General features: G+C 34.9%; 1 protein-coding gene across 3 annotated transcripts in view; it reads left to right on the top strand.

The window, feature by feature from the left end:
* SGCZ (sarcoglycan zeta) overlaps positions 1-19170 on the top strand; it is a 425770-nt gene that overhangs the window by 348269 nt on the left and 58331 nt on the right. For all 3 annotated transcript variants that reach the window (XM_014945657.1, XM_014945659.1, XM_014945658.1), the window contains exon 4: positions 2354-2441. In XM_014945657.1, the coding sequence (XP_014801143.1) occupies positions 2354-2441 (88 nt within the window). The remainder of the gene's footprint in view (positions 1-2353; positions 2442-19170) is intronic.

Below are 19170 nucleotides of genomic sequence, written 5' to 3'. Positions count from 1 at the left end.
GCTAAGTCATCTCTGAGTTGCTAACTCCCCAGAGTAGACTACCTTTGAATACTTTGGACCTCTTTATTTAGGCACTTCCTGTGGAAAACAAGTGCAAATAAACACAGTAGATAAAATGCTGAACTGATTAAATTGATAGGAGTTTTGCCACTGGGTTTTCTTTGGTCCAGAGTTTAAGCTTGCAGCTCTATATTTGACATCCAGGAACTAAGGAATATAGATTTAAGTTCTTAAGTTCATTATCCTTCTTTTTATCTTTTAAATAAGACAAGGAAGGGAGAAGAAAGAAGGCTTGGCTCATCTAATCTTTCATTATATCCTGTATTTGAGAGTTTGGTACCCAAGGTCTTAATTTACAATTAGAGCCTGAGCACATGAAACCTGAGAGGCAGATTTTAGCCTGAGAACTTTAAGTATTTTCCTAAGGTGAAAGGAAAGAAACCTTTGGATCAGACTATAAACAGTGTTTGGAAGTGAAAGTTACCAAACCTTTAGCTGAGCATGCAAAAATAGGCATGGTAGTACCCTCACTTGCTAAGGATGAGATTATTCTGAGTGAGAAAACTCTTCTGCAAATACTGACTTAGCAAAAAGTGAAAAGAGCTCCTTAAAAATATACTTGGGCCATGCAGCTCTCTGTCAGGACAACCTCCTTTCCCAGAGCAGCAGTTGCCTGGACTAATGATCTTTAGAGGACCATAAGGAAAGTGGAAATCAAATCAAGTGTTGAGAAAAAGGTCCTTAGCAGCTGCTTTTGTTGCCAGAAGCTCCCTTGATTGCATCACATGTTTAGCTCAAACCAGTCACATTGAACACAGTGTCTCACTGATAATTATAGGTTTTTATCTAGAAAGATGGACAAGCCAAACAGTGACTTTCATCTGCCAGATTCTGTGATGCAGAGCTAATTGGCAGGATGTTAGAGAGGTCATAGCATGGCCCAGTGAGAGATGAAACACACCTGAATCGTTAGAAATTATCTCAGAATAATTTCAGACTTCCCAGGGAACTGAGTATCATTTAAAGTTAATAATTGTAGTGAAAATAACTCGGAAGAGTGTGTGTTGCAGAGGAAAGCTCTGGATTCAAACAAAGCAAAGGATTTAAAGTTATACAAAATTTAAGTGTAATCCAAAGGCATCATCCAGGCAAAAGTAAATCTTTATATATGGCTCCTTAATTCCTTTCCTTCTCTTCTTAAAAAACTTTCAGCAGTGTCACACACACAAGAAGTCTGTCTAAGTTAATATACTTAATCCAGGAATGACTGATAATGGATGCCCAGGAAAAAATTAAGAATAAAGCACACATACAATTTCCAGAAATATTTTCCTAGCCTTTAGTCATTCCTACCTAAGACACTTCCCCAGCTATTTCTGTCAGGTGTCTTAATGGTGTTGGATGTACAAACCCCCTCCAATGACAGAATGATCAATAAGCTCTTTTTTTTCAGGCTGGGTTTCTCTTGGCTCTCTGTTGAAGCTCTTCCTCTTTCCTGTGCATCTGTCCTTCCCCTGGAGGAGTGGATCTGGCTCCTCATTCATCAAGAAGCAAAATTCAATTCTGTCTTAATTTCTGAGAGTTCTTAAGCTGGCTTTGGACACAGGATATGCCTACACATATATGTAAACGTGTATGTTTAACATGTATGTAAACATGAATGTAAACACTCCTTAAAAGCTTGAACCTAGTAGGAAGCTGATAGCCATGTAGTCATTTTGCAAACTGTACTTAGACTGTACAAGACTGCACTTAACATCATCCAGCATTTGTCTTAGTGCTTCATCAGCCTAATCACTAATGGTACCTGTCAGGTACTGTTGGCAGTGGGTCAGGGTTGTCTGCTATATGACCTCACCTTCTAGTGCTCTCTTTCTTTGATTTTTTTAGAACAATGATACCTTTTACCTTCAAAGAAATACACGTCTGTAAGTACAGCCCAAATACTATCGGTTGTACTTATTAACAGAATAATGTAGTATAGTGTTGATTAGGTAGTTAGAAAAGTGTGTTATCAATATATGGACAAGGCTAACGAAATAGGTTTGCATTAAGGCTTTTTGAATTAATAACTCTGTAATATCCTCAGGAATTAAATACCATTTTATATAAATTAAATTCAACTCTGATTTCTAAAGCAGGCATTCTATGCACAAAACTTTTAAGCTTAAAACAGTATACTTGTTATTCTTTTATATAAAAATTTGACTTGTAAAATACCTTATGAAATTATTAAAAGACTATTATATTTGACGCAACTCCCCTTCTCAGTTTGCATGTTTATATTTGGTTCTAACTTAATTCTACCTCAATTTTTTGTTCTCTCATTTATTGTCTTATACATGTTTCCCAGGATAGCCCACTGGTCTTACAGTCTGACAGAAATGTAACAGTGAATGCAAGAAATCACATGGGACAGTTAACTGGACAACTGACAGTAGGTGAGTGCTCTTTATTGACTGTTATGTATATCAGCTTAGCTTCATGAATAGGTTTCATTAATTATCATCAAAGACAAAACATTGCTGAATAGTCAGAAAAAAATTTCATCACAATACTCCAACAAAAAAGAATGCATATAATGCAAATAAGAGCTTGATTCAGCATTAACTAGAGAGAGAGGAAGTAGAAATGCCTCAAAATAGTTAAACCAGCTTAATAAAAATGATTATTTTTGAGAGCTGTAACAAAATAAACTAAAAAATACCTCAGCAAAACATGTTTCAACAACAATTTCAGTGAGAAAATAACCATCATTTTCTTGCAAGTTCTGTCAGTCTTCCATTCCTTCAGTGGGAATTGGTTTGTCCCCATTACTCTTGCAATGTGTTTGTATCAGAATACATATTGAAAACAGTTGGAGTAACAGAATGTAATAAACCAGAACAAAACAAAAATCCAAATACTTTCCTAGTCACTGCAAAATTTAAATGGAAAGTGATCATACTGACAGTCACTCATTAAAATGGCGTCTGATATTTTGCAAAGTATCAAATACTGCAGATCAAAGTTCCAAATGAAATAGAAATAAGAAGTCCTCCGCTTCTCTGTTCCACTTTTCACTTGCTTTTATTAAGTTTACCATGTTATACTGCATTTTTAGCACAAATCATACTTAATGAATTAGTAAATATGAAGTAATACTTTTTTATATTTTTAGTACTTGAACGGTACTGAAGACATTTATAGCTTTTTAAAAATATTACCAAAAAAAGTCACTAATGTCCTAGATCTGTTAGAAAACTATATATCTTGACTGGGAATGGGATGAAAAATACACAAACATATATCTGCAAGGTACTAACATATCTATAAATTTGAGGAGACACCCCTTACACTCCATATATTTTCCTTTTTTTTCATTTTACTTCTGGATGAAGCTGTGTTTTATCCACTCTATTTCCTCATGTGCTGAGGGTGTGCTCACAAAAAGCTTTAAGTTAAACTCTAGTTGCAATCCAGACTGAGCTTTCATACTGGTTGGAGACAGTGGCTTCAAGTTGTAAAAAATCTTTGGCAAGAGCCTGTGGAGTGACACACCATCTGCACCGATTTCCCTGAATGACCACATTAAATGAGTGTGCAAAGGTAACCAGACTTCGTAGCAGATACAGATGAGGAAAATTAAGCTAACACCTGTTCTAGCCATATTGTACTTGCCCAGTGTGTTTATGGAACGCGGTTCTCTTTCATCCAGTAGCTGTATTATCCAAACCTTCCACTTCAGCTGGTAATTGCTAAAAGGTGAGTTGCCTGTGGCAAACATTCACATCGGCTGAAATAGATATGATATTCTGGTTGCTGATACCATTCTTACAAAGTGAATCTAATACTGAAAATATATGTGAGTGTATTGAGACTGACCTACTTTAAAGTATCACACTAGAGGTTAATATTCTTAAAACATAAAGACCTGAAGAAAACATGTGTTCTTATGTTATCATCATTAGAGTGAACACCTGTAATCTTCTTGGTGTGCAGCTGGTGCAGAGTGTCTGGAGAGTGGAAGTTTGCTAAATTGCAATATTGTATTTACATTACTTCTTACTCTTTATCTTCCTCTTCCTTTTCATAATGGCTCTATGGCCTTTATTTTTTCCTATATTCATATAAAAATCTGCTTCTTTATTTTTTAGAAATTTCTCATACAGTATTGAATACATATTAAAATATTCTTTTTTTCCTGTTAGTTGTAAATGTGCTCAGGAAAGTATAAGCGCTCAGGATGAAATATTTTTAAGCTACAGAAAAAGTAAATTGTGCCTCGGGGGAAAAAAAATCTAGTTAACAACTTTGAAATGTTCTTATCTCTTAGCTTCTTTAATAATAATAATAATAATAAATGACTACACATTTATGTGCATGGCAGGAGTATTCTGAAAAGAAAGAAGGATACCAGTAGATGATAATGAACTTCCTATACATCTGCTATTATTGGCATTTTATCTGTATTTCACAGGAGGCAAATGATGTTAAAGGCAATAAATTGGCTGGTCTCTTGTCTTTGAGTTTCAAACTGTTGCAATTGGCCATGTCAAAATTTAGGACAACTAAAAATTTTTTTTCTGTAGTATTTGGAATTGTGCCATGCAAGACAAACACAGCCTTAAGAGCATCTGATTAAAAATGTTAGTGGAAGATAGATTAGTGTAAAGAAGTGGGAGTGGAGGGAAGAAGACTATCTGGTCACACAGGGAGAGGGAAAAACTCCAGTGGAACTCTTGATAACAAGTACTTAGTTCTGTGAGTGACTATGGAAGACAAAATATTTGGGGAAAGGGCATCATTAAGACATATTGGAACACATCCTTATCTAGGAGGAGTGAAGGAAAAGTATATTAAAAAAAAAAAAGATATCTAAGAATACTGGATGGTTCAGTGGTTCCATGTTTAAGCAGTGTAAAGCCAAGTCATGGCTCCAGGTCTTACAATACCAAGGGTGCATCCATTATTAGAGTAGAATGCATTTATGCTGACACTGAAAACTGGAAGGAGAGAAGGTCACAGGTGTAGAAATGGTCTCTGGTCTCTATACCAACGGAGCTAGAAATGCTGTTTTGTTCTTCTGTCTATTTGTGATATATAGTCAGGAAACTGCGAAGTTTGGATCTGGATCTCCAAAAGAACTCCACAGCCTTCAGTTTTCAGACATGCCAATTGAGCAGACGTAGCACAGACATAAAGGACATCTACAGAATAAAAGTGTAAAGATGATCATTCTTTGATTTTTGTATCTAAGCTAGATAAGGAAAAGTAATCGCGTCTCGCTCCTCCCAACCCTTACTTAGCAATACCCTTTGCATTATGAGTTCTACTGAGTTACCTTAACAAAACCTTTTCTCTCTGTTTCCGTGGTGTCTGCATAGTTTAAATCTATATGCAAAAAGATCTACTAATTTTCTGCCAATCTTAGAAATGCCCAACAGTTGCTTACTTCAAGCCAGAAGTCTGTTGTTTGCATGCTTGCTGTCTACACGAATAATACGTAGCTCTGTCTGTTTTTGTGGAAGACCTTAGGCTGACAAGCACTAAAGGGATCAAAAGTAAATATAGCTGAAAGAAGACATTTGAAGCCCACATGTGTACTTACCATAGCATCATCTTCAGATGTGATTATTAGTGAGCCAACATTCTAGGTTTTTTTCATAAGGGTTTTTTGTTTGTTTGTTTGTTTTGGGTTTGTTTGGGTTTTTTTCCTTGTTGCGATAATCGCTTCTGACAGGTATTTCTGCTATTGCTTGACCCTTTTCCTTTCATAAAGATCCCTGGGGATATCTGAAACCTTTTTAGATTATGACGTACAGATAAATGTGCACTTCATTTCCACTAAGCTTTAAGCTCTTTGAGACAAAATCATAACTCTCATAGAGATCCAGAACTGTACAAGTCACACCTTTAGAGAGCTCCTGAACCTGTAGCTCTACCTATTGAGATCTCTACAGCCATGCAAATTGTGAAAAATTATTTGAATATCAATGAAAGTTATATCACACTTTTGCAGATACTTTTTGAAAATAGCAGGCAGATGTATAATTTTCAATTACAACACTGGTAAAGGCTGATACAGTACTAAAAGTTATAGCTATTTAAATAACTTGTCAAACTCGATGGCACTTTCCACCCATTTAGCAGAAAATTTTGTTTGGTATTCAAGTTTTGTTTTTTGTATTTTTTTTCTTAAAAATGCACTTGCCTAACTATAGTTCCAAACTACCCATTCAAAAATGTAAAATGTATTAAGCATTCTGCTAGTTTAATTTTCATATTAAAGCAATTTCTCTTGTAAACACTGTGGTGCAGTAAGATCATTAATATTGTTAGGAAGACATATTGCAAAACCAAAGTTAGACAAATTAAATAATCCGTTTCTGAGAATTTTCTGAATTTGTATTTCTTAACTAAATGCAAACTGAATCTCCCCCAGTTTTGATCCTTAAAACCACTTTAATGTGTGGAAATCAGAAATGCAGGCAATTCACTTCTACCACACCTAAATGAATTACTAGTCCAGCTTTTGCAGTGATGTACAAACAGAATTATTTCACATTGAACTTCAGACTGAATGTGTAACAGCTTCAAATCTTTGGGGGATTTTATCATTAATCAGGCTCTTCTCATTGTAGCAAAGGTTTTTAATTTTTAGTTGATTCAATCTCTCTTTTTCTAATCTGAGAAAATGATCACAGAATCTGTAATTTCTGTGCTAAATTACTTGCATCATTTACATTCTCATATTTGCATTTTCAGATGTTCTTACATCTTGGTGGTGAACCAAGCAATGGTTAACTTAGGCTCTTGTGGCTAGCTGTTGCATTAACTGGATTGAAAAATAATAGTTTTTATACATGCAATACATAGCTAACTCATAAATGGAATTTTTGGTGAAAATTACTCGGTTGTCTAATGTTTTCATAGAATCATAGAATCATAGTTTTCCTGTGTTTTAAGTCAGTTATTGGTGGATTCAGAGAATATTTAAATAAATTGCACAGCAAAATATTATACATTATGAGTGCATAAATTTTGCAGTATAATGTTTCTTACCAAAGTTTTATAGCCAGCTAAACGCCCTTTCCAAGTATAGGAATATAAACAATTTATCAGGATGTGAAAATACAGTTTATCTGCTGGCCTGTGGTACAAATCCATTGTCAAATCTTTTAAATAGAGGTAAATGTGAGATAACTTGCCCTTTTCTTAATACAAGTTAGCTAGCTTGTCCTTAACTGCAGAGTTAAAGGATCTCTTTCAGCTTCAGGCATCACTGCAGAAGGTACAACGGCGCGGTGCCTGGGAGGCCATATGGCTTTATGTCTCCTCCTGGCAAAGCGGGCGAGATGAGCCAAGAGGCAGTCAGAAAGCGAGCCATGCTGCTCATAACAGTTGAAATGTCCAGCTGGAACCTGAGTCTCATCCCTTCTCGTAATTTACAGCCCAATGTGACGTTGTGGCTGTTTCTGTCTGTCTAATCCCTGGAAAAGTCTTTTTGCAAACCATCTGCGCTATAACAGGTTTTGTAATAGGAGCTCACGTAAAATATACTCAGATATACTCTTAACAACTTTGGCTAAGCTGTCTACTCCCATTAATTAATTACCTTGAAGTGAAGTATTAGGAAAATGTGAAGCTCTGAGAACCGGTCAAAACTTCAACCTCTTTGCCAGCACTTTGATGGGTCTGCCAAAGTAGCCTTTTAAAAATTAACATGTTATTTATTTGAAATTCATCCATATTTCTCCTGCAATTCTCAAAGTCATCTTCCAATAATAGAAAGCTTCTTGCCTTGTTTGTTTTGATTCAATATCGAAGCAGTAATAGTTAATGGGCTAGTAAAAAACAGTTGCAAACAACTCTTTTCCAGTTTTTACTTCTATTTCAATTGTAAATTAGTTGCATCTCTGTATTAATCTACCTACATACATTCAGCAGTAATGAATTTAGGCTCTTGTGACTCGCCCTTGCGTGAACTGGATTGAACAGAATACTTTTTTATACATCCATCACATATTTAACTCATAAAACTGTTAAATATACTTGGTATCATTAACCATTTGCAATCCTCTTGTGCTTGGGTAAAAAGTTCTCTTTGAGTGAGAGATACTTTAGACAGATTGCTTTTAATCATTTATGCACATTTTCAATTTTCAAGCAGTATCATATCATTATGATACTCTTGTTATGTGTTATGTGTAGACATAACACTACATTGCTGTTTAATATTTAAAATACCTTATGGTGTAAAATATATCTTGTACATCCCTTATGAATTGACACATGAAAACCATGCTATAAAAATAGAATAGTAAGGTATTTCTTCTGTCAAAGACCAAGTGGTAATCCTTTCTGGTAGATATGGCATTATTTAACTTGCAACCTTCTTCCTGAAATACAAGAGCATATCGTGTCAGTTGATATGTCAAGAATTAAAAATTCCCCCAGGAATAAACATAAATGCAAACAATGGTAGGACAATAATTAAATTCTGTGCAGTTGTTTCAGGGTCAAGAGTGCTTGTGCATTGCTGGTTCTAAACAGCTGTAGCAAAGAAGGTCAATGCTGTGGGTATTATAACCCTTGTTTTAAGTTTTGTCATCCTCACTAATCAAATCTACATAATCTTCTTTGAATCTTTGAATCTTAAGAATAATCACTTTTTGTTAAATTATTTAAACACTGCATAAGTACTTCCAGAGCTGGGGTCCTGAGAACTCTTCCTTTTATTTCTGCGGTCTGTGTACTTTTTTCTTCTTTCTGCCTTCTTCAGACTCTGAAAGTTTCCGACATTTGAGTGTTGATCCAACTTTTCTTTTTTTCTTTTTCTTTCCCTCAGTCTGAGCTCAGGAAGACTATTTCTACCTACGATACAAGGTACAGCTCATGTTAGTTCATATCTGAAGTTGTATTGATCTAACGTGGAGAGCGCCTTTTGCTGTCTGTAACTGACAGACAAAAAGAAAAACATACTTTGTACATTTATAACTCATCTGATGCTTCTTTCTATATTTGTAGCATAGACAAAATACATGCAGGTCATTTTCTCTCTCTTTATTTAGGTTTATTCATTGTGTGTTTGGAAGGAATTTTGAGGGCCGGTACCTGTTTTTTGATGTGTTTTTCTTTCCATAATCTAGAGCTGGTTTGGAAAGGACAAGCACATGGAGGAAAAGATGCCTTTTCAAAGTCAGAATATGCAGTCTTAAGTTTGGACTTTAGTAACCTTTCAAGGCATATGCAGCTACTAGGCAGTGTGCGTTCTTTTTTCTTCTGCAACTAGTCCAATTTTCTTGTATACATTCACTATAAATCTTAATTTTTGTTGAGCTGCAATTATGAAATTGGACATTTGGAGTGGGATGTGTAGATGTGGAACTTGGAGATATGATGTAGTGGTGGACTCAGAAGTGTTAGGTTGATGGTTGGACTCAATCATCTTAAACATCTTTTCCAACCTAAGTGATTCTATGATTTCTCGTTTTACATGTGGAAAAGGTATGAAGCTGTGTCAGAAGAAGTTCAGATTGGACTTTAGGAAAAGGTGCTTCATTGGGAGAGTTGTTGGTCACTGGAAAACAGTTCCCGAAGGAAGTGGTCACAGCACCTAGCCTGTAAGAGTTCCAGGAGCATCTTGATGATACTCTCAGTCACATGGTCTAGTTTTAGGTAGTCCTGCAAGGAGCAGGGAGTCGGACTCTCAGTGATCCTTATGGATCCCTTCCAACTCAAGATATTAGATGATTCTGTGATTATTTTCAAGAGGCACAGAATAAGTTCAAGGAAGAGAGGAAGAAGGACAAGTAACAGGTCTTCCTCAGGCAGCCTGCTGGAAGCCAGACTTCAAGTGAAGCGTGAGGTCCCAGCTGCTAAGAGTTGGTGCTGGCAGGAGTAGCCAGGCATGCAGAAGACTGGCCACGTGCTGGCTTCCCGCCGGATGACCTTCGAAAAAGCAGCAGCCATGGTCCTCTTTTCTCATGAGAGTGCAATAATTAGTGTTCTGTACCCACTGTGACTTTAGAGACGATGGGGAAAGGATGAAAGGGAACACTAAATCATTGTTTTCTAGGCAGTGATGGTGGAGGGGGAGTGCAATGGTGACTCTGTGCAGAGGGATGACTCATATGCCAGGTGTGAGCCTCAGCTCCGTGCCTTAGTATTTCATCTCAATCCTAACTTTGACTCCAGAGCATCTGTAGGGAAACTGGGCATATGCTGAAGCAGAATTTCAATATCAATGGATATTTCGTCAGCAATACAGCAGTCCTCTGCTTACCTTTCTGCTTCATAGGCTTTTTATTTTACCTTATTGTATTTTAAATGCAAGACTGGATGTGTCCACTGTTTCTAGAAAATTGGTACTGAAGACTAGGAGACAGGATATTCTGTTTCAATTCTCAAATATATTATCCTCAATATTAAAATATAGTAACTTTTTTCCCCATACCGTACAAGAGGACATGGAATTCCGAGCAGTGGTTGGATTTAACTGTAGACATAGAGTTCGAGTAGGAAGAGGTCATTAATGGTTTGCATGGTGGTACAAAAGTGTTAGTGTTTAAACATTAATCCACTGCCATCTGTCCTGCTGTTGTCAGTCACACGCTGTGGCCAATACAGGCAGCATAACTGAACCCAAATGTTCAGAGTAGGGAAGGAGAAGCAATTTCATTTTGTTGGAAAGAAATTACAAAAATAAAAGAAATAGACATTATTTAAAGGTATTTAAGTAGGTTTTGGGGGATACAGCATACAAATCTTCAATAGATGGTTCTAATTTTTTATCTTTAGCTTTAACAACTGCTAATACTTCACTTAACTGCAAAAACAGGTGCTATGCATCCATTGTGACATTCACAAGGCTGCTGCTGGGTGCTAAGCATTATTAAATTACCTACAGCATCTGGACCTTTAGCAAGTCCCTGACAGGACATTAAGATTTTATTTTTACCGCCCTTTTTTCCCTGATGTTCAGACAACACATTAATATTAGTAAGAATATATTATTCTAATAGGAGTGGAATAGGTGAAGGACAAATAAGGACAAATAAATGAGAAGCCATTTTAAAAATAAATTAAATTTAAAAATCCACATAATTAAAAAAAAACAAAAAAAAAGAAAGAGAAGAGCAGTGAGATCTTTCTAATGTTCTCCGCTTCAGAGCTACAGAGAATACTTGAAAGAAAAACTCAACAACATGTTGCTGCTGTTAAAGGTGTTGAAATGACAGTAAAGAGATTTATCAAAAATACAGATGAGAAGTAATTTGATTTTAGACTTAGAGTATTTATTCAGCTAAGTTATCTTTAAAAAGTCCATGTTCTATCAATTCTATCAGTACTGAGCCAGCTGTGTGAAATTAGCCTGTTTCTGTTTGTGAAAGAGATTTTTGCAAGTGGATAGTCAAGCCTGGAAACATTTTTCTGTTTGTCCATGAAAATTATTTGTCCATATAGGATCATGAAACTCTTAGATCACAAGTTCTAGTTCACATCTATTAGATGACTGCTATTAAAAAATAAATAAAATCCCTTCTATTTGCTCGAATTTCCTCTCACATGTCTTTGGAGTAACAGAAATGGCATCTCACCGTTATGTTACAATTATTTTATGTTTTGAAAAAACTAATGCTGAAGTTTGCTTTCTAATTATTGCACTGCTTTGTCTAAGTGCTATAAAAATATGCAGTTCCAAAACCAACCTCAATGTATAACACTGAAACTTTAATAACACATTGGAAAATTCCAGTTAATATCCACGACTAGAATATAGCTCATTTTTTGTGCTTATTTATCAAGAAATTTGTGTTTATTTGCCTTTTAATTATTTTGCCTGCATTCACAACATTTTCAAATTCCATACTATGCTACTAGAGGTGTTTAATTGTGCTATTTGTAGATGGGCAAAGCTGTCTTGATGTAATTTGTCTCAATATATTTTGTCTCAAGCTTGTAGGTATGTTTAATATGGATTTTTAAAATTTCTATACTGCATAAATATATCTCTGAAAATACCTTCTCTTTCCTTAGGTTATTCTTAGGGTGATAAATATTGCAGTTGCAGCTGAATTATGAACAGATGACACAGAATTAATGATTAGCTGAATATTTTAAATTTTTGACTAGATTTCTTCCTGTGAAGAAAAGCATTCCATAAATCTGAAATTAATTAGTCACTGGCAAAAGTTATCACTCACTGAATCACTAACATCAGTTATAGATCAAAATATGACAGATTGAGCATTTTTCCAAATCAAAATTAAGGACTACATTGCCCTTAAAAAAAGTTATTCCAACATTATAGTTCCAAAACTTCCTGAGTTTCCTTTTGTGATGTTTTGGACAGACCCTTTATTTGGAAAAGTTATTTGATTTCTCTTCTCTCACATGTATTACCAAGTCACCGGCATTCTTTACCACCTTAGAGTTGTCAGACACTAAAAGCGTCCTACCCATTTTTCTTCTGGAATAGAGAAGGAAGTCTTCTGTTATGGAAAAGGGCCACAAGATGGTACTGCCACCTGTCTTTTAAGAAGGAAAGGGGAATTTGCTGATCTTTCCTCCAGTTTCATCTTTTCCGGGTCTTGGTTTGCTTCTTTTGGGTTCAGGGTTTGTTTGGTTTTTTGTTTGGTTTTTTTGGGTTTTTCTTGTTGGTTGGTTTTTTTTTTTTTGCTTTGGTTTAGTTTTAACTTCTTTTCTCTGTAGAACTTATAGATGAAGATAGATGCTAATATATCTACTTTTCCCTGTGGTGGAGTGATTCTAGTTGGCTCACCATATTGCTAAAGCAGAAGCTTTGAGCAAGTCCAGACAAAAATTCCACCTATGATGCAGGTCTTGCCTCTGAATTTATATTTAGGAAGGATAATACTCCATAAAACTAAACTTGTTCTGTTACCACAAGGTACTAATTCCAAGGTTATCAATATAGCCTTTTTAAGTGGTGTATTTGAAACGCAGACAATGTGGAAATGATTAAAATTATTGATATAGATGCAGGATTTAAGCGTGAGCAGGGTAAGAAAGTGAGGAGGATGTCTTCATCTGTGAATTGAATTGCATCTCCTGTGTTACAAATCAACAATGAACTCCATTGAAAACCTTAATCAGAAGAGACATGTCCAGAAGCTAAGAGCCCAAATCTGTGTTTATCCTGTTTCTGCAGCTTTCCTGGCCCTTGTCCCACTCTCAAGGGCAAGGAGACAAGTAATTTCCTAAATGGATAACAGAAAAATCCAGAGAGCTGGGCTAAGCCATCATCATCTTGTGCTATCATCATAGTAGATGCTACTTGTTTGGAAATCTGAAAATGCCATTCACTGATCTACCAAGTAGCAGAAAGGTTTTAAATTATTGTTTCCTGGTCATTAGGCTATAATTTTTTACTTGTGTTTTACTGCCGAGTAGTAGCCAGTTGTAGCCTTTTTGTAGACGAATCCTCTGTATCTTTTGATATTTTTGCACATTCTTTCATGAAATCTTTCTCGGATAAAGCATGATTACATGTAATGCTAACACCTTTTACATACATAACTTCAGTGTATTTGTACTATCTAGCTAAAGTGGATAATCTGAGAAACAGTCACTTCAGAAAAAATAGATTTTCTGCTCTTGCCTGTATTATAGCCATCGATGTTGAATTCATTTTAGAAAAATTTAAAATACATTTTTTTCATATTCGTCTTCCAAGAAAGCTTTGAAGTATTCTAGTAGCTCATATCCTTTGTTTCAGTCTTCTGCTCTCAAAATCTAATTAATTAAATTAATATCTCAAAAAGTTTAATTTGTATTTGGAAACCTTTTAACGATCTAATTCTATATTCTATTCTATTTGTGAATAATATTATACAATATTTTCTAGTCACAACACTTTATATTTAATGTCCATGGAAAACTGCCAAAAGCATCTGGAAAAACAAGTTGCATTTTTTTAATAGATCGGGGGTAAGGGGAAAAAAAAAGGAAGATTGAAAACTAACTCTGACAACTATATCTAGAGAATATAAAGAAAAGTATTTGTTTGTAATTTATATTAATAATTGTAATGTAATTTGTAATTTATATTAATAAACCACCAAAAATGTTCAAAATACTTAGAGTAGAAACAAATTTCAGAATATGTTGATGCTTAAGAGAAGATTACCTAATTGAAAGAGAATATTACTGTCAAGAAAGATAAAAATGAAATGCTTTTCTTCTTAAATCTTCAGAAAGTGAGATACATAACAGTTGGTAAAAAGGTTACAGGATAAAATGAGGAAGAGGAAAGTTAAGGAACCGTTAGGTGATGTGAACGCATTTTGCTTTATTCAATTTCAGTTCCAGTCCAGTTTACTGCAGAATGATAAAGCAGGCAGCAGAAAGGTATTTGCACTTTGGCAATTATTTTAGAGAGTACACATATGAGAGATGAAGTCTCAAAGGATGCAAATGGGTCAAACATCAGATCTGTTTTTAAGAAAAGAAAAAAAACAAGGTTGTATTTACAGATAAGTGATTTTCAGTAGAATATCTGGGAATTTTTTAGAACATTAAATAAAAAAGTCAGACTGGAAATCTGACCTAAAGAAAATAAGGAATGGTAAATAGAAGCAGTTTTAGAGAGGAATGAATGACCTTATGATCGACAAGATGTTATATTGCCCTAGGAGAAATGCAGCATCCCTGGTTTGTCTTTGAGTTTCATCTATGTAATGAAGAAATTTCCTACTCCCCTTACTGCCTTGTGTGTGTTCTTGCTATTTGATTTGGATGTGCTGCTCATTAAGCACAGGTTGTAGTCAGGTATCTCCTACTGTGCATTGTTCTGTCCTTTTTGAACTCTCATTTTTTTTTTCAGTGGAATACACTGTAAATAATATACTTCAGTTACTTAGCATGCAACTTTGCATTTTAATAAAACATGTAGTGGCCAAACAACGTGACATTAACCTTATAGCCTAACTCAGCTAACAAAGACAATTTTTATGACTTCTTATGGAAATGTAATGCACAGACTGCTTCAGTAAACCTCAGCTTCCAAAAGCTCTGCAAATTATTTCAGTTGTAAAAGTCAATCACATCACAGGAATCAAGACATTCCAAGGTTGAGGATAATGCTGAAAACTTGGAAAATTCTCTTAGAATTTGGTACTATTCAGGTTGCATTCATCATGAGGAAGAAAAATTGATAAATTTTTTATTCCCATTCACACTTTGAGTACTCCAAGATACATTAGAGTTATAATTCATTCATTTTGGTGACCTGGGTGTTTAAGCTTATCAGTGAAAGCTAAGTTGATAAAGGCAGCTGTAAGAATAGTTTAATATAGAGTGGCTATTTACTGGTTTCACAAAGAAAGATTCTTGGACATTAGAGGAAAGATGCATACATAGGAAATATAATACAATAAGGCTGGTAGTAAAAAAGTAATATATATTTATTTATAATTTAATCTCTTTATTATTTGCCTTATATTTAAATATATTTAATTTAACAATTAAAATAAAAATTTAGCCATTTCTATGTATTTTATTTATTTTAAATGTATTTATATTAAATATATTATTTACATATGTTTATACTATATGTATGTTATTATGAGAAAAATTAGTCAGTTAGGAAACTCATACTTGCCGCAAGCCTCAATTCAGCTATCTAGCTCATGTTTTAAATAAACTAAACTTAATGAGATCATAAATAGACCAAAATATACAGTCTGAAATCTTACACACACAAGTGGGTGCCTACCATATCTTCCTTTGGCTTGCTTTGCTTTCTTATTTAAGGAACCATATAAGTGCTTAAGATACTATAAAGTTACAACCTGTCAGCTAAGCCATGGGAGCAGATGATGCACATGCTCTAAGCCATTACAGAAGCAAAATAAATGTGTTAAAGCTCAATCAACCTTCAAGAAGCACATTTAACTCTTTCATCTGTGGGCATTGCTCATAGCTGATGAAACCTATGGGCACCTGTATCAGATCAGATCAGACCAAAGCCATGCAATTTCTGGAAATCTCCATTAGAAAGTTCCATGTGTTTGGCACAGTAGGAGGAAAAGCACAGGTTTGCATTTGTGCAGGTGTGGCCTCATATAGAGGGTGTGGGTGCTGTCTGCTGCAACTTTGTACAACGTTCATATATATTTTCATCCCTGGGATTCCACCTTCAAGATGCCACCAGGAAGGCAAACTGAGGCAGATGTGTTCTTTCCATTGCAAAGGTGGCAGGCAGCTGGCATTATTCACTGTAGTGTGATGCTAAAAAATTGCTTCTTCTGGCCTAGCACTTACTCCAGTTTTCCTTGTCTGAGAGGTAATCATTCAGACCAGGAAACGTTGAAAATCAGCCTCTCCTAAAAGTAGTAGTCCTCCGACACCTCTACAGCACGGCCACCAGGTTTTTTTAACAGTTACTTTCACCCTTTTTTGATATATGAAGGTGGTCCCTCTCCTTACTTAGCAAACAGAATGCAGAATATGTTCTGATTGCTATGAATGTTTGCTTGTGTAGATGTCTTGCTCTCAGCTGAGAGCTCTCTTTATTCAAATTCCTCAATGCTTCTATTTAGCTGGTGTGAGTCCTCCATTTGCATTATTGCATTTGCATTCACTGAAAACTTTCTGAGACCTCTGGTGGCCAAAATAATATAATATTTAACTTTCCATGAATATTAACAAATTTTAATCTAGGTTTATATTTCAAAAATATTGATTTTTAGACCCAACTGGAGGTTGAATCTTTATTAAAAATGCCTTATCTCTTTTATTTCCAATCTCAGAAGCATCAACACATTTTCATAAAACTAGCTTTCCTTTTCATCCCAAAATACCCTACATTTAATAAATGTTTAAATAAGCCATTTTTCATTGAAGAGTCAGAAGACAGTACATTGAATTTCATTATGTTTTGCATTCACAATGATCATAAATTTTTGGTCATTCCCTTTCAATTCTAGTCCCTATATTTAATTTAAAGTGGTTGGTTTCTTAGCTGTTTCTATGTCTGAATTTGTTGTCTGTCAGGTGGACGAGGAAGGTGATTTAGGAACCGGGGATAACTGCTAGTGTTCACCTACATCTGATATATACAGACAAAATGTCTTTATCAGCAGAAGAGAAAAAATGTAACTTCTCATGTATTTAATATTGTTGATATTTACTATTCCTCATGCATCTCAGTTTCAACTTATGTTTCAGTAAGTTGAGAATGAATGGAAATGCAGATGGCTGGAAACAGGCCAGAAGAAAAAGTAAAGCAAATGTTAGCTTCACCCTGTTTTTAAGGTTTGTGTCATTTTCATCGTTGTTGGGAGGAGTGGCAGCAGAGTGCTTTACTGCTAAGAAAGAACATATGATCTTAATATATGGGGTTCAAGTCCCAAACATATTTTGTGTGCTAAATGAGTAATGAGTGGTATTAGATATTCTTAAAAATCTAAAAACTAAGTCTGATTGGGTAAATGTAATAACTAAGTAATGTTTTGGGTGAAAACTGTTGCAATTGGGGAAATTTAGACTTTTGATTTGTCTTGTCTCCACAGTAATGACTTTCTACATCGCTTCCTATGTTCGCAAGTATGATACAAGCACTATGACCTCTATTATATCATTTTATGGAAAGCTGGAAGGGAGGTGAACTTTGTGGATAATACTCGGGGGAGGGGAAAAAAGGACCTCAAACCTGAATATACTTTCCCACAGCAAAAAACATGATACAGTGCGTTATAAAGAAAAATATGCATAGCCATATAATTAGTTGAGAAGAGGTTCAATCTGCTGGGAGGGGAAATCTGAACTGGCCATCAAGCTTTAATGACTGTACATGCTCTCCAGGCAGTCAAAAAAACTACTATATGCTACCCAGGATGAGCAGCAATTTCCACAGCAATAAGGTTTGTAGTAAAGCCAAAAAAAACCCCACCCAAACTACCTATGCACTCTTATCACAAATGGAAAACTTGCTCTCATCTCTTAATAACAACCACGAACAATTTACAATTCTATCATGTGATAATGGTATTATACACATCGAGATTTTTACCTGACCGGCATTAAATTGCATTTAGTAAATGGAGTGTTTACCCTTCCATCTTTAAAATCGTATCTTTATAATCATATCTAAAATTTAGAAGACTGGCGAATTCTTCATAATAGTTATTTAAAATCCAAGTAGTGGTTATACTTTGTTTTCCTGAATAATTATATAGTAGTACAATGCATCATTGACTTTAAAAAGCAAAAAGTTGAAAGGATGCATTCGTAATGGTTGTTATTATGATCTTAATAAGTAAATCAAGCTAGACATTGCACAAATTCAAAAGAGACACAGTTCTTGTCATGAAAATTTGTCTCTCCTGGTGTTTAATCTGGGCTACGGTACTATAATTCTCTATCCGTATTTTATGTGCTGCCCAGCATTTTCATTTAACACATCTTCACTGTAGCTAAAATGAATTATTTTATGCTTTGCACCCTTTTTAACGCATGGTGTAATGATAATTTTGATTATACAACTGCTGCGCAAAAAGCATCTGTTATAAACCATCGTTATATACAATGTATGGATGAATATGAAATGTACATCTATAGATTTTAAATGAATGGAATTTCACAGAAACTTAATAATTTAATTAATTATTATACAATTGAAATGACAAGTAAAAAATTTTCCAAAATGCAAGATTAAAAGAGAGTTTTCCTTGGACTTCCCTTGATCCTGCTTAAAGCTATTAAGAAGCTGACTGCATCTCTAGTGTGAAGTAAGTTGGTAGTACAGTACGAAGTAGCACAGATAGAAAGCTTTTCAGATAGCCCTGTATTTTGTAGAAATACCTTTACAAACAGAATTAGGAGATCAATTTTATTGCATTTTTCTTAGCTGGAGCAGGTATGATTTGTTGAAAATAAACATGGTGGATGGTGTGATTGCTCAACAAAGTTGAGCTAAAAATGTCCAAAGATTTTATTTGTTCATGCACAATATTCTAAGAGGTGATTCTGTCAACATTTTTGTTAGCAGTGCTATTAGAGATTCAGACACTTTATGAGACGTATATGTTTGTAGAGTGTCTTTGAAACACAGCAATTTGCATTAGAGCTAAGAAGATAATACTCTAATACATTGCACATGCAACTGCTTACTCATATTTCAACTGGGAAACGAAAATGTAATGAAACAGAATTCCATTTTGA

The sequence above is a fragment of the Calidris pugnax genome, unplaced genomic scaffold, assembly GCF_001431845.1.
Source record: "Calidris pugnax isolate Ruff unplaced genomic scaffold, ASM143184v1 scaffold58, whole genome shotgun sequence".
NCBI classification, from domain to species: Eukaryota; Metazoa; Chordata; class Aves; order Charadriiformes; family Scolopacidae; genus Calidris; species Calidris pugnax.
This window is presented reverse-complemented; position numbering and strand designations above follow the sequence as displayed.